At 41.3% G+C, this 15,220-nt stretch overlaps 1 protein-coding gene across 2 annotated transcripts in view; it reads right to left on the bottom strand.

Annotated features, from left to right (window-relative positions):
- LOC137874536 (protein Dok-7-like) overlaps nucleotides 1–15,220 on the bottom strand; it is a 29,247-nt gene that overhangs the window by 11,086 nt on the left and 2,941 nt on the right. For both annotated transcript variants that reach the window (XM_068713268.1, XM_068713269.1), the window contains exons 4-9: nucleotides 13,441–13,641; nucleotides 8,689–8,808; nucleotides 4,786–4,884; nucleotides 3,593–4,395; nucleotides 2,237–2,285; nucleotides 554–642 (exon numbers count right to left, since the gene is read on the bottom strand). In XM_068713268.1, the coding sequence (XP_068569369.1) occupies nucleotides 554–642; nucleotides 2,237–2,285; nucleotides 3,593–4,395; nucleotides 4,786–4,884; nucleotides 8,689–8,808; nucleotides 13,441–13,641 (1,361 nt within the window). The remainder of the gene's footprint in view (nucleotides 1–553; nucleotides 643–2,236; nucleotides 2,286–3,592; nucleotides 4,396–4,785; nucleotides 4,885–8,688; nucleotides 8,809–13,440; nucleotides 13,642–15,220) is intronic.

Below are 15,220 nucleotides of genomic sequence, written 5' to 3'. Positions count from 1 at the left end.
TAATGCAAAGCCGTGCAATAAATCCTACTTTAATGAGAGTTATAACACCAACAGCCTCCAATATGACCGTAAAGTTGAATCAACAGCTCTCTAGAACAACATAAAATGGCAACTGAGTGTACTTCTGAGGTCTTATTATCCGACCCTACTCTATTGCTGCTCGGATTTTCTTCCTTTTGGCTGAACGAACGCCTCTCAAAACCATGCGTGTCATCACGAACCCACATGGAAGTCCAAAGCACAAGAGTATGCTTGAGACTGCACACATTTTAAAAGTACAGTCTGTTAATGGCCTGCTTTCAGCTCGAGAACATCACTGAGACTCTCTCAACTGCTTATTCCAATCCACATGTGGGATAGCTAACTAGACAAGTTCGAAACTACACATTTTTCAATGTCAGACAGTTCTTGAGCCCATTATTCCCATGGTAGTCCCTTGATATCAGACATTTGCCCCAAAATGTTTAACTGAACTCAGAGCACAATGAGTTGCAGTCAAAATGTGTCAGTGGTTGATAGCATAAAGCGGATTAGAGTTTTTGAAAGGGCCTACCTCCGAGTTCCTCTCCGGCGTCCGACTCTCCATGATCTCATAAGCGGGATCAGCTCTGCGTCTTTCCTCTTTACTTTTAAGCCTTTTGTCTGGTGGGAGAGAAAAACATAGGGTGTTTTAAATATTACAAATTAAACTGCAACCTCTTGTGCCACTAGCCAAGGCATAGTCATTATCCCACATTGTTTTTTAATCCATTTTGTGAATCAAATCAGACAAGGTGGTCTTTGGGTATAAATGCATGAATTCCTCCAGAGCCAGTGGTGGGAAAAAAAATACCAGTGGATTGATTCATCATCTCACAATAACATCAACTATTACACATGGGGAAATAGCATCCCTGGTGCTGGAAATAAGAGCTGTATTGATAACGTGCAAAACATCACAAAGAGGTTAAACATGCAGCCAGTCTATTAGGTACACCAAGATAAAAACTAATAGTCTACTCCAACACCTGCAATAAATAACCAGCAGCTTTGCAGGGTTATAATGTTTGAAAGAGGTGGAAATTCAACTGTATGATTATTTTGGAGAATGCAGTCTCCCGTAGAGCCTATACATAATTTATGATTTCATAATTCATGCAACAACAACTTCAGTCCCCTCTACTTTTCAAAGCCTTCAAACTCAGTTGCACAAGCAACACAACAAAAGGAAACGTCACAGAGTGCAGAGAGAAGAAGAAGAAGTCGATTAAACAAAAGAAGCCAGAAGGAGAAGAAGTGTTTTTTTATTTTTATTATTGATGACAACAAGAACAGAATGGAAACGAAGAGAAGATCCACTTCAAAAAGTCTGCAGAGGAAAAGGACACCAAAAGAATTGTGGAAGCGTTGCTGTGAGTTGAAGAGGAAACTGGAGAAGAGGCCTCTTACCTTCACCATTTGTTGGACCATTCATCTCTTCGTACTGACACAGTGCGACCACGCTCTGTGATCCATCACTGGGAGCTTGCTCAAGCGGTTCCTCACGACCAGCCGCTTCATGTTCTCGGCTTTTCTTTAGGTGCAGCCCAGTTGGAAAGGTTCGTAAAGGGGAAACGTTCCCATTCATTTCAGCAGGTGTGACCCGTGGAGGAGGGTGGCAGTGCTCTCCTCGACACTTTAAACAGTTTTCATAAATGACAGCTCTTTTGTCTTGCTCTGAATCTTGCGATGGTACACGGGTGCCAGTTGGTGCAGATTGGAGCTCATTTCCAAAACTAGGGCTCATTGACTCATAAAGGTTCAGTCTGTTAGTCTTTGCCTCAAGCTGCCTGTCTGCATTTGGAAAGCCTAGCAGATCAGCTAGGAGACTGGCTAATTTCTCTCTTCCTTTTTTTGGCAGCGGTGAATCCTCCCTTCTCCTCACTGTTGTCTTCTCTAAGCTGTGGATGTTTCCTGACCCAGGCGAGGCACAGGGTTTCGCCAGAATGTTCCTCACTGCAATATAGTATTTACTGGCGATGCAGGGTCTGCGTGGTGATTTGTCAACACTTTCATCTGCTGGATTCAAAATGTGATGTTCTGGAGGCAAAGAAAACCTTCAACACACTTTGATTTCTGTCCCAAATCAAACAGCAAGCTCTGGCTGCTACAGCATATTATGAACGGTTTCTTTTCTCTAACGTGCATCAACTCTGTTCATGCATGCAATGTCCAATGCATGCAGCGTGCATACAATATTTCAACCGATTACACTTACCTGGTATGGCAGGTATTGCTGAACCGCTTGCAGGGATGCATGGGGTCCCCTGTGAGATGAAATAGAAAATGAATAGAAAAATAAATTCTTAAAATGCAAAGTGGTTCAAATAGGAGAGTAAGCAACAACAAGCTCTACGCCTGTTGTTTAATTAAGAGGCATGTTAAAAGGAGCCAACAATCCCATGAGATGCATCAGGCTTTGGCTAGATGGGCAATACTAGAAAGCTCAATTAATTGTCTTTTCATGGGATTTGTTGACAAGAAAATACACAATATGGCCAGCCTTATCCTTTAAAAGCTCACCACAGTGGACTGTTAAGTTATTATAACTTTAATACATTTATATTTCAAAAGTCGTGAGGAGTCATGGATTGTTCAGGTAATCAAATGCAATTTGGCTTTAACTAAATGCACTACCAGTAGGTGGAGCTATTAGTTTAGAATATTTGATAAACATGACATGCAACTGACATGGACACACCAGAACAAAATCGCTTATAGTGAGTTTGCACCTGGGTGTTCAAATGACAAAAAATAAACTCAAACTCAAAAGTGCAAGAAGATATTTGAGAATATACTGCAGGTTTCTACTGAAAATCATCACCGATAAGAAGAGGAAATCATGAGTACTTTAAGCATTTTAGGGCGATTATGATCACCCTACTGATCCCCAGATTAGTCAATAATGAAAATAATCTTTAGCTGCAGGCCTGAAGCAGAGATGAATCAAAGTCTGAAGAAGAAATCACTAACTCTATGATTGATTAAAACACTATCACTTCCTAGTAGGCTGCTGAACCTCATTGATCATGTCAAGAAGTTTTTACTAAAAGCTTAATTTCTGTCATCATGACATTCAGTTTGGAGTTTACATGTAATTCTCCTTTTAGCTCGACAGCATAAGTTAATAAACGAGGTAGAGGTGTAAAAACAGAAAAACTGCAAGTCAGTCATGAGGTTTGAATATTCTGCATATTGTGAGACAGATGGGCAATGTGACTGTTGGTTGTTTTGACACCAAACGCAGAGCGGCTTCACCGTCCGCCTGCATACCGCAAAGGTCATATCGACAGCGAGCTACAGAACAGATGATACAGTGACGATAAGGCCTGCTCCCACAAAGCTGCTACTGTATGACAAGGAGTTACAACACAGCATGTTCAGGAGACCATGTGAACACAGGGGATGCCAATTTTTAGGTAAACAGATGGCCGACGTGAACAGAACGACACTTATATCTGACCTTAACCCAAGTGTGTTTCTTGCAAAAGGATAAAACAACAAAAATGTATTTAAAAAAAAAAAGAAGAAAAAAGAACAAGAACAACTGACGGAAAGATAATTCTCTACTTACCTTAAATCCACCACAGACTAAGCAGATAGTCACAATGGTTTTGGAGACAGATGTGAGAGAGCTGCAGATGTTACAGGAGTCTGGGTGTTCACTAGAAGCCAACTTGGTTTTCTTACTCTCCTCTGAGGGGATTTGTAAGTGTTGACTCATTGACGGTCTTTCAGTAGTTTCTGAGTGACCGTCAGAGGTCGCGGCGCTGCTTTTATCCTCCTGTGCAGAGTCTGTGGTGAGGCCTAAAGAGGCAGGAGTGTCCTTTGTTGAGGTGGAGGGTTCATTGTATTTAGCATCCCCACTTCCCTCCTGTAACAGACTCCTGGGGCTGTCATAGAGATACCTAAGTGATGTCGGTACTTGGTATTCATGTCCAGGGACAGTGGCGCAAATACATGGGCTCAGGTCTTGAGCCAAGTGGGGAGGCAAGCTGAACACGGACCCAAAGTCCTCCCCGGTGGTGATATCCAGGCTGCCTGTATAGGAGGAGAAACTTCCAGAGTAAGAGGAATGGCTGCCGGTGGCGATGCCGCTGTCAGACGAGCTCTGACGGCCGATCTCCTGGAGCTGCCGGGGGGGTTTGGCAACAGGCCGGTTTGCACCTCCCTGGTTGACGGAAAGCTTCTCGATGCTCTGTAAAGCCGCTTTAGCTCCCACACTGCTGATGCCGTCAGATGGGTTGGAGGCCGGCTCAGGCCAAATGGCCATTCGGCTGCCAATACTGCAGTCTGATTGGCTGGTGTCTGAAGTGTCGGAGGAGCCAGATATGCTGCGGTCGTCTCCCCCAGCAGACGGGCAGAATGAGGACGAGACTGCCAAGAAAGACAACATTAACGCAATTTCAATCAATATAATCAATAGCTTTAATTAAAACATTTCTTCCAGCAACAAAGCATTTTTAAAACATTATGCTTGTTTTTTCTCCCCCGGTTCACCACATAATAGGAACAATAAATCACCTGTGATTTAAACTTAATTTAAATCTAAGTGCAGCATCATTAAAAGCCAATGTATCTTTTATTCTCTTTGGTGGGCGAGAGGGATCACGGCAGTTAAACAATGATTATGGGTGCTTTGGGATGACTGTATAACAAAAGACACATTTAGAGCAGCGAGATTTGTAAAATCGCCCAACTTCTCGCTGCAGTTTCACTGTTTTTCCATTTTGAATCACCGCACAGCAGAACAGTGACGTGCTGTACCTGTGCTGCTCCTGTGAGAGAGCATGCTCAGTCGTTTCTCCAGCTCCTGGGCCTCGTGGTTCAACCTCTCCTCCGAATTCGTCTGACTGGCACTGGGGTCTGTTTAGAGAGAGCACCCCAAGAATAACCCACAATGGCTCAATTTAACTACATATATATGAATATATAGACACACACACATATATATAGACTTATAATGTATTCATCAAACAAACTAATGACGACACAGGAAGTCACTGAGACACTGGATCAAATGTGATGCAGCTGAGGACTCTGCACCGCGGTGACACAGGCACAGCTGCGAAAACTTATCCAACAACAACTGCAGAGAAACGAGAAGAGACCCTTTAAACCACAAGTGCCTCACTCGTGAAATGCTGCGGCGTCAGGAAAATAAAATGTCAGCCACAAATGCTGGTGAAAAGAATAATTAACAAGCACTTCGGGTAGGAGTGTTGTGTACTATCAAACTTTGCACAAGCACAGAAAAGGGTCACACAGGGGAACACTTTGTGTAACACTACAGAGTTTATTAATAGCGGCGCCACGTGGCCCTGTTGGCAGGCGCTCTGCGGCTAGTGGCTAAAGATTGTTGGTGCTGTTCAAGGATCTTATGTACCTTGGAAGGTCAACTCTTCACGCTGGATCAATTGTTTTCCCCCAAGCCTACAGCGGTAATGTGGGAAATGGAGCAGAACTGTGTGTATGGTTAAGTTCACACCCTACATGAGGAATATTGACTTACAGTATACAACGGTGTCCTCAAATTTAAATTAAAAGAATGACTGGGACAAACTTTAAGATGACTTTAGTGAGCCACTGGTGTCCCTTGTCTCATTTAGTTACATGCTGATCTTTCCTTTTTGAAATCCTGTGGAAAAATATACAAAACAACTGCATATCCTACTGGTGTTCACAAAGATGCAAGATCATAATTCACTTTTTAAGAAATGTATTTGCCCCCCCCTACTAAAGTCATATTACAGCCAGAATTTGTGGGTTTAAGGTCCAAACGGAAAAATGTAGAGCCAGGAGTTCCAATGTCTGAACTGACTGTGCTTCCTCACCTCGCAGGTTTCCATGGATCGTGGTTGTATCTGGAACCTAGCCAGAACGTTCTCGTTAAAATAATGGTTCTTTCATTATAACTATATAATGAGAGAACTGTTTTTTTCCTCAAGATGAAAACATACTTTCATCCTAATATGACAAAAAAATTCAAGAATGTTTTTTTTTTTAATGATTAGTTTTAGTGTCTTGGTGGTTTCAGGAACAGAATGTACGGATGTAAAAGTAAATTGTGTACGAGCAGCATCGTAAACAATACAAACTGACATATTTCCCATCTGTTGTCATGCCTGCATCCAAATAGAAAATCATATTTTACTGCCTCCACCACAGCATCTCTGCTGCCTGCTGCTTATTAGAGATTCAACATCGCACAGATCAGAAAGAAGTGGGGTCGTATCTCTCTGACTAACAGGTGTCGCAGCCTATCAAACACTATTTCTTGCGGCTACCTCATCTCAGCTAAGATTCACAATATCACAGATTTATGATATTGGTCTATATAAAAAAAAAATGACTTGCCACGAACCGCATACATTTTCCACTTCATCTTGAAGCAGCCATTGTAATCTTCGTCTCCTATATTGTCATCCGCTGGGCGCCTTGATTACTTGCAATTTTTCTAGATTGAACGTAGTAATGCAAGTATATAATGTTCCCCATGGGCATAATGTTTGTATCCTGGAGACTTAACAGAGAGCAGGAGAGTGAAAGGCAGAGTGAGGTGGAAACAGTACAGCAAGGAAGGGTGACAAACTGATGAGTGAGCCTGGGAACATAACAGCAATTAATGACAACAGAGGCGGAGAAGGAGCAGTGTAGGACAGAGACAAAGACAAGGACAGAGGTGAACCACAAGGGAGAACGAGAGACACAATTAAGGGCTGCAGAGGGGAATACGGGTATAAAGTGAGAGCGAGGAGGGGAGAGAGGAGCGGTGGGCGACTGAGTATGAAATGAAGGGGGGAGGCAGCAGTGGAATCCTGTGGATGAGGTTACATACATGCCCGGAGTGATTAGGAGGCTTTGGCTGCTCTGCTTGTGTGAACTGTGACTTTGACCCATCGCTCTCCCTCAGACATCCTCCCTGCTATTTATTCTACTACGCACCACAATAATAGGAGTATGAGCTCAACCTGTGATTGGGCGGCGAGATGTGTGAAAACCAGAATATCCACGAGCGCCCACAGCTGCCCGGGCCACATTTCCTGTTAAGTCGTTCACTGGGTGAGACATTTTCTTTTAAAACTGCCAGTGTGGAAAATTGAAGGTGTTAGAAGTACACAGCAGGGGAGATAATGTTCAACAGCTTTTGCAATATTAGACATAGCATCCAAATGTGTTATTAAAATAACAGGAATAGGAGCAATCACAAAGATAAGATAAAGAGATGAAAGTGTGTCTGATTCTTTGTACCAGAGACCATTTCTACTATTTCTATTTAATATATGGTGGATAGAGACAAGCTGTACATACAATATTAACATATCATTGTCTAAAGAAATGTATGGATAATGTGTCAGCATTACATTACAGCGGCGGATGATATACACATCCAGCAGATATGATGCACCATAATCATCCATTTGGCCATCTGGTGAATGCAAGTCCAGCAATCACTCTCCTTTTAGCTCCATTTTGGTCTCCACCAGCTCTCGAGGATAATATCTGTCTCTAAAGCTCCTAAATGATCAAGTAGTCGCTAAAATGATCCGTCTTTGTTTGGTGTCGAGCCAGTAGTGTACTGTGTGTTTATTAGCGCCTTTTTCGCCGAAAACAGCGACCAACAACGAAGCTGACGAGCCTGGTTACAGTGAATGAGTGACACCAAAACTCTCCAAAGAGGTGAGGGGAGCTGCAAAGTCGGGCGATAATTCTCTCTGGCTTCGTCACTACATTCGATCCTTTTCACATCGTCATTTGATCCACTGTTGATATAAAAATATTGAAAATAGCAGCCATAAATTAACAGTTGGAATAAATCCAGCAGGAACATATTCATATCAGTTTGTCACTGTTACACAGGAAGTGTTAAAATATTCCACCCTAATACCTCTTTTCAAAACGTATTATACTTTAGTTTTCAAATATTCCCAAATGAAGAACTGTGATGTCCACATATTAGGTCTATCAATTAACCTTGGTGCTTGATATCTTTGACAAATTAAAATCTTGCAAGACAACCCTGCTGTTATGAGAACATAAAAAAAAAAAAAAAAAACGAATAGCAATTTGGAACTCGGCCCGTTCTCCAGCATGCCCACCAGTAGCACTACACCCTCAACTATACATAGACTGCAATTCAATTTGCTTTCCATTACCACAGTTAGTACAGTAGCTATCCTCTTACTGATGTTTAAGGTGACCCTAAGCTTTACGTTCACCACAGTACACTTAAGTCAGGGGTTAGGGCATTTGACTAAAATTATAAACCGCTTCAAAAGATTACCCAATTACATAAAAACAGCTGTCAGTCAAAGTTTAGTCACATCAAAGCGCATCCATCCATGGAGGAATCCTCTGACTCATTCTGCCAAAAATGGTTGGATTCCAGGAAGGCAGCACACCTAACAGCTATGATAATCCCTGGAGGCACAGGAGGGGAGCCATGCATGGTTTGCTACAACTTAAAATTGTTGACTTAAGTTTTTTTTAGTTTTTTTTATACTCCTTGGCAACAGCGAGGCTATTATTTATCCAAATAAGCATCACATATATTTCCACCTTTCTTTAAACGACCGTCCTCACAACTGATCTTTCTGTCTCTCTGTAGCACAAAGGTTGGTTTTTCCAGTCCTTTCCAGCTAAGCAGCTTTAAACACATCTGGTACTGACCCGGCAAAACTGGCTGCAGTCCAAAAGGGCCTCTGGTGGGGGAGATGCCTCTGACGATGCAGTCGAATAGAAAGCTGATCTGCTCGCTCTCAGCAGATGCGAGCAAGAAAACGCCGGCCCCTGTAGAAAGCAGACTGTATTAGTATCACGTTAGTTTTTGCAGCACTGAAATATCCACCAGAAGTTTCCACTATATACAGAAGGTGATGAATAAGAACGATAGCACAAGATTTGCTTGGTACCGTTTGAAATTCGTCAGTTGTAGCGCGAATATGACCGATACCTCCTAGGGCTGCAACTGACAATTATTCTCATTTTGGATTATTCGTTTGGTCTCTACATGTCTAAAAATGATATAAAATGACCTACATTATTACAATTACCACAGTCCAAAACCCAAAGTTTTGTAGTTTACTATCAAGTTAAAAAAAAAGAAGTAAATCCTCACAATTAAGAACCGTTTTCCCGGTTACAAAGCTGCACAGCTAACATGCTCACAATGACAGGTGTAATGTTTGCCATCTTTACCATCTTAGTTTAGCATGTTAGCAAGATTATATTTGCAAATAAGCACTAAACACAAAGTACAGCTGAGGCTAAAGGGCACGACATTAGTTTTACCGGTATGTGGTCACGTACTGGAAAGACTTTTAATTTTGCGCGATAAAAAGTCAAGGGGAATCAACAAAGTTGTTAGAATTCATCCTGAGGGGAACATAATTGTTCAAACCAAATTTCATGGTAATCCATCCAATAGACAGTCTGACATTTATCTATGGTGGCAGAAGAGGAAAATTCAGAGGATCCCCAAAGTCATTTTTTAATTAATCAACTGAGTATCACAAATATCCGTACAAAGGTTTGCGGCAATCCATGCAACAGTTGTCGAGATAATTCAGTCTTGAGTCAGTGAACCAAAGTGTGGACTGACAATACTATACATAGAGCAATGCTGCTACCATGGCTAAAAAGGACACATTGTTCATTAATTCATTCGATTTTAGTTACCAGTACTATGTTTTTTTTTCTCCAAAATCCTTTTTTGCCATTTAAAAGAAGAAGCCACTTGGGAGCAGTCGGAAAACAACTTTGGCGAAATAAAATATAGACTAATATTGAAAACAAGAACTATATGATCAAAGAATAGGTGAACAAATCTGGCCGGGCATTCAGTGATGATTTTTAGTACTTCCAAAAATGATTGAGGTTTGATATGCAGCCCTTGTTGTTGTTGTTTTTTTATTTCCTCTTCAATGCTCCCAGTTTGTCTTTCAAATCAATTTAGAATGTCTTCAAAGATGATATAGGAATGCAAAGGTGAAAGGCCATGCGACCAAGAGGTCTCTCGACCTCCCTCTGACAATACAACTGGCTGTTCATTACAAGGTGTCGCCATTAAAAGGGTCGTTGTGTCGCCCTGTCCCTGAGACCACCCATCTCAAGCCAGGCCTCAATCACATTCCCAACACTCCCCTTGCAGTGAGCAGGGTCAACGGTCAGCAGTAAAGTCTGCACCAGTCAAAACTGAAGATGCATTGGCTGCTGATGTGGATGATAGGGCTCTAATAATGAATTTGATCTTATATTGTACTCTCGTCTGGCACAGAAACTACTTCGGTTGGATGTAGGATTACATCGTTTCTTTTTGGAGGAACCACATCTACGCGCCTCATGCTTTTGATAGCAGGTGACTGAACAGCAGGTGCAAAAAGCTACAACACAAAAAAAACCCACAGCAAAACAAAAAGGACAGGTGGCAGGAGTCATTTAGTTTACGACAGAGATTCTGTACAGTAACAAAAACAACAGAAGTGGACCCTTCTGGTCTCTTCTCTAAAAAGTGTTAAAACACGGAGTCATTACAAAGTAGCACAACTCATTAAATTGTGTTCAGTAGGTGGGAAGTTTAAACTTACTAAAGTCACTAAAGCAAAGGCTGGCCATTTTATTTTCACAGCAGCAAAGTCATCCAAGTAAGCAAACTTTAAAAGGGATAATCTCTTTTAGGGCAAACCACTCTTTCTATTCTGTTCTTTCTTTCTAAATGAGATGAACTCAATAATCTATGGAATCAGCGGCAGCTTCCCTCAGAGGAACAATATAAACCTTCTTCAAGGATTTCTTCATTAATAGTGAAATAAACAACTTCATATACATGTACACATTTAACTGTCTAGTTATGTTCCCCCACAAAATAAATAAAACTGATTTATCTTCTAAACAACAATTTTAAATGTCTTTAAAGCAGCAAAACATGCTACAAACACATATTATGACATCCAGCAACGTACACAATCATTTAGAGTTGTGCTTGTGTCCATCTACAGTAACTATTCTCCTTTTAGCTCTATTTTTGGTCTCCACCACCCACCAAGAAAGATATCTGACTCTCTAGCTGCTTAATGCTTCACTATGTTCATCTCACCGCTAAACTAACTCTTCTTCACCGCTGCCAACTTATTCGATCACACACACACACACACACACACACACACACACACACACACACACACACACACACACACACACACACCGCTTAACAACTCACTTCCCACTACACACACTGGCTCTACTATTCTCATAATGACTTAGCTCTAGATAAGGCTATTCGCGTTTTCACGTCGTAGTTCTCCGACACGCATGGCACACAAGTTTAAACAGGTTGCAATTTGCAATCTCATTGCTAGATGACGCCAAATCCTACACACTGCACCTTTAAAAAGACGTTAAAAATCTCCATTAAGCTAAACTTAAGAGCTGGGTGATAATGATCTACCTCTTTGATAATGATCTACCTCTTTGATTACAGTATGTTGTTTGTTTTAATTAGTCATTTATGTGTGATTCGACTGCTGCAAAGCTGCAACTTCCCGCTGTGATTAATTAAGTATCAATCCAGTTGATTGACTACTCATTTGCGCTTTCATCAAGTGTGATAAGAGTGTTATACAGCACACTTTGGCTACTTGGCTAGAACCATTGAGGATGAACTCAACAGGACAAAAGGTCGGACAAATACAGCTTCAACCACAAGTGAGAGGTTCACCGTCGTTACATCACTTCTCCCTCTGCTGTGGATAAACTGTGCCAAGAGATTACATGTCACAGGAATGCGCACCCCTTCAACACTCAAACGCACCTTCACGTTTACACACATTACCCTTTTTTCTTTTTGTCACCGTCTTTCTGAACTTTAATGTGTACGTTTCTTCTGACCGTCTTCATGTTAACCACGGCTGAAGATTTAATGGAGCTAAATAAATCAAACATCGCATGCTGAAGTGTCATGTTTCCAGCGGGGTCATCGTGTTTCTGTAATGCTCTGATGTCTCTGGCGTTCCCCTCACGTCTCTCTGTCCCCTCCAGGTGTTGACATACACTCATCTCGGCTTTAATGGCTTCATGTCTGTTCCAGGATGCAAACTGTAGTTTACTTTTACTCCGGGACGCACACACAGCTCGGGGGGGTAACTCCTGATTCTCAAAAACAGCTTCTCTGGAGTGACGCACGATGTCGAATTTTAGGCACAGCAGGAGTGAGCCTGCACAGACTAATACTGAATAATTTCCTCCAGCAAATTTCTTGTTGTCATGAAGCAGCTGTTTGTCTAATGCACAATCCCCAGAGTCAGAGAGGACAAAACACTAATGAGAACAAGTGACAAATCTTTTACTGCCATTGACATCATATGCTCGTTATTACTCATCCAAGTAAATCAAATTACCATTAACAGCCCACTTGTTGGCATTATTAAGCATCAACATTACACCCATATGTGGTTGTTATCCACATGTCGGCAAGCTGAAAATATTGTGGAGCAATAAAATATCAATTGACACACAATTGTTTGTAGCTGGGAATTATGCAAACTGGATTACAAATTGGTGTGACTTTGAAGTATATCTAATGTCACAATAACCAACAAACTACCAGCTATGATTGGCCGACAGCAGAGAACGCGCCTCAGTTTATCAATTAACCAAGTTTAGGTCTAACACCTTCACAATGTGCCGAGATTAAGAGAGCATGAAAACTACTTAGCAAGCAAGCTGAGAAGTCAAACTGGATTGCTTTAAGTAATGGATAAATCATTCATGAATTCATTCATTCATCTAGTATGAGTGCTAACTTGACCGAACCAACTTAATATTTCCCATAATTGGAACTAAGTGAAACCATGAAAATGGCTGTATAACATGTACTACTCAGGACACCGTTGTACTGGGAAGGAGCCTCTCTTTTACAGACACTGTTGAATGAAAGCTACGAATGAATCATCTCCAATCACAGCCGGTGCTTATGTGGTCTGTCTGAGAAAGACATGGCTCAGATACATTAGAGCCATTAGCCTCTGATGGCGAGACCCAATTTTACTCTAGACATTATTGGCATGACATGATGAAGACAGTGGTGGTCTGAAGTATGTTTTTGTGCTCTTTCTCCCTTATTTTGATATTTTAACCTTGCTTTTTGTTTTCCTGTCCATTTTGCTGTTGATGTTCTGTTTTCTAAGCCTGCCATTTTGTCAATCATTAAACTTAAAACTGTTTATAGTTCCTTCAGTTCCCATCATGCTTCCCAAACACAAGTGTGCTCTTTTAGCCCCATGAGCCAATTTTCTTGATTTCTTGTAGAACCATCTGCCAAAAAAACGCTAAATACCAGTTTACGGAGCAACATAATAGCTAAATGGCCCATTTTACACATCCAAATGTAGCATAAAAGCAACAACATTAAGAGCAAAAACTTACAGTAACCACATCTTGATCCTCCCTCGAACACAAATCCATTGGGTACAGGCCCATATCTGCGCAGGTCTGGAAGGTTCCAGTGGCCGATAATAACAGGGGGGACGTCCCTGGCGAGAACCAATAAGTTGTTGCACAGATGAAGAGTTGCGGGTCCACTCTCCAACTTGGTCCCTGGTAAGACTCCAACACTGAATCTATGAACTAAGGAAACAGAGAAACTAGTTAAAACTTCAATAAGGAGTAAAGGTATGAACAATACAGTTCAAACCATGCAAAAGCAATGGTCAATGTAGCATTCAAAACACAAGAGAGATGAGTGAAAAGATGATTTTCTTTGTTTTGAGCTTTGATAAATCTGACTTCACAGCCGGCACATGTTTCATATAGTCAACATTTAGGTAGGCACACACAAGTACATTTCCATACATTACAATACATTTCAATACAGTGTATTTCTAAAAATGGCAGCAGGTTGAAAATAGTTCAATTTAGGCTTCACATGAAATTGAAACACAATGTCCTTAGTAAATGATTACTTCAGCACGGATTTTATTTCACAATAAAAGGAGAAACAGCTGCAAACGGAGAATGAGATCAGCGAGCTGAGCTCTGAAAACAGCGGTCTCAGATCTAAAGCCCAATGCAGCCAATCACGGCCTGTCATCAACATCTGTATAATGGCGTCTGTGTACTGTTGCTAATAAGAAACCAATGAAAATAACTGGGTGTAAAATTAGAACTATGAGCATTGCATTTGTGTTTTTGCCTGTGACTTTGCGGAACTTCATCCAACCCATACGCGGAGTTAAGACTTTTACTGCGCTGAACAAACTTCCGCCAGTTGAGATTGATGGAGGCGATGATGAGGAAATGTCAGCAAGCTGCGCCACGTCGCCACACAGGTTAAGAAAGATTCATGCGGTGTCACACAAAACCACAAAAGAGCTGCGCGCTGTGGCCCTCAGCCCACAGCATGGCAGGTGACATTTCTGCAGGCCTGGACTTACTCCACACACACACACACACACACACACACACACACACACACACACACACACACACACACACACACACACACACACACACACACACACACACACACACACACACACAGTTATCCAGCCCTCTCAGAACACAGACGCAGGTGCATCCGTAAAAGCGAGCATATATTTTATTAGATGCGCGAGCTTCAGACTGGAAGGAACAACTGCGATGCAATTCGTCTTTAGCACCTCATCCTCTGCCACAGTCAGGTCTCATAACACTGTCATTAGCGACTGCTTTAAAATTCATCTGGACTCCAGCCACCGGCCGAACAGTCCAATGCTATAATTAGCGCCAATTTGTTTATCACATGTAACTTATACAATAGACAGTGGACTGTAGGCCTGAGGCTTGCAGCATCACTGACATCCTTTAAATCACTTCTCAATCTTTTAAAAAAAAAAGAAAGAAGCATTTTATGAATTTCAGCACACTATATTTGTATAATTATTGTTATTATCGTTATCATTTTGATTACTATTACTATACATGTCGTGTTTAGGAGCTTGGCTGTAAATAAACTTTTAATGCTTGGATGTCAGAATTTCGTAGTGCATGAATGAATATCACAATAATTATCATCATCAATCCATCATTGTCAAAACCTTGCTTTCAACTTTAAAAAAAAAAAAAAAAGTTTAAAAATGCCCATCCACGACAATAAAAAGTTAGCATAACGTGATCTACTAAAAGAGCATTACTATTAGCACTCATCAGGATGCAAACTGATGCGTTT

Source organism: Cebidichthys violaceus, unplaced genomic scaffold (assembly GCF_023349555.1).
Source record: "Cebidichthys violaceus isolate CVI_PGR_0920_01 unplaced genomic scaffold, fCebVio1.0.p SCAF_19, whole genome shotgun sequence".
Taxonomy (NCBI): Eukaryota; Metazoa; Chordata; class Actinopteri; order Perciformes; family Stichaeidae; genus Cebidichthys; species Cebidichthys violaceus.
Note: the sequence above shows the minus strand (reverse complement) of the source record. Positions and strands in the feature narration are given on the sequence as shown.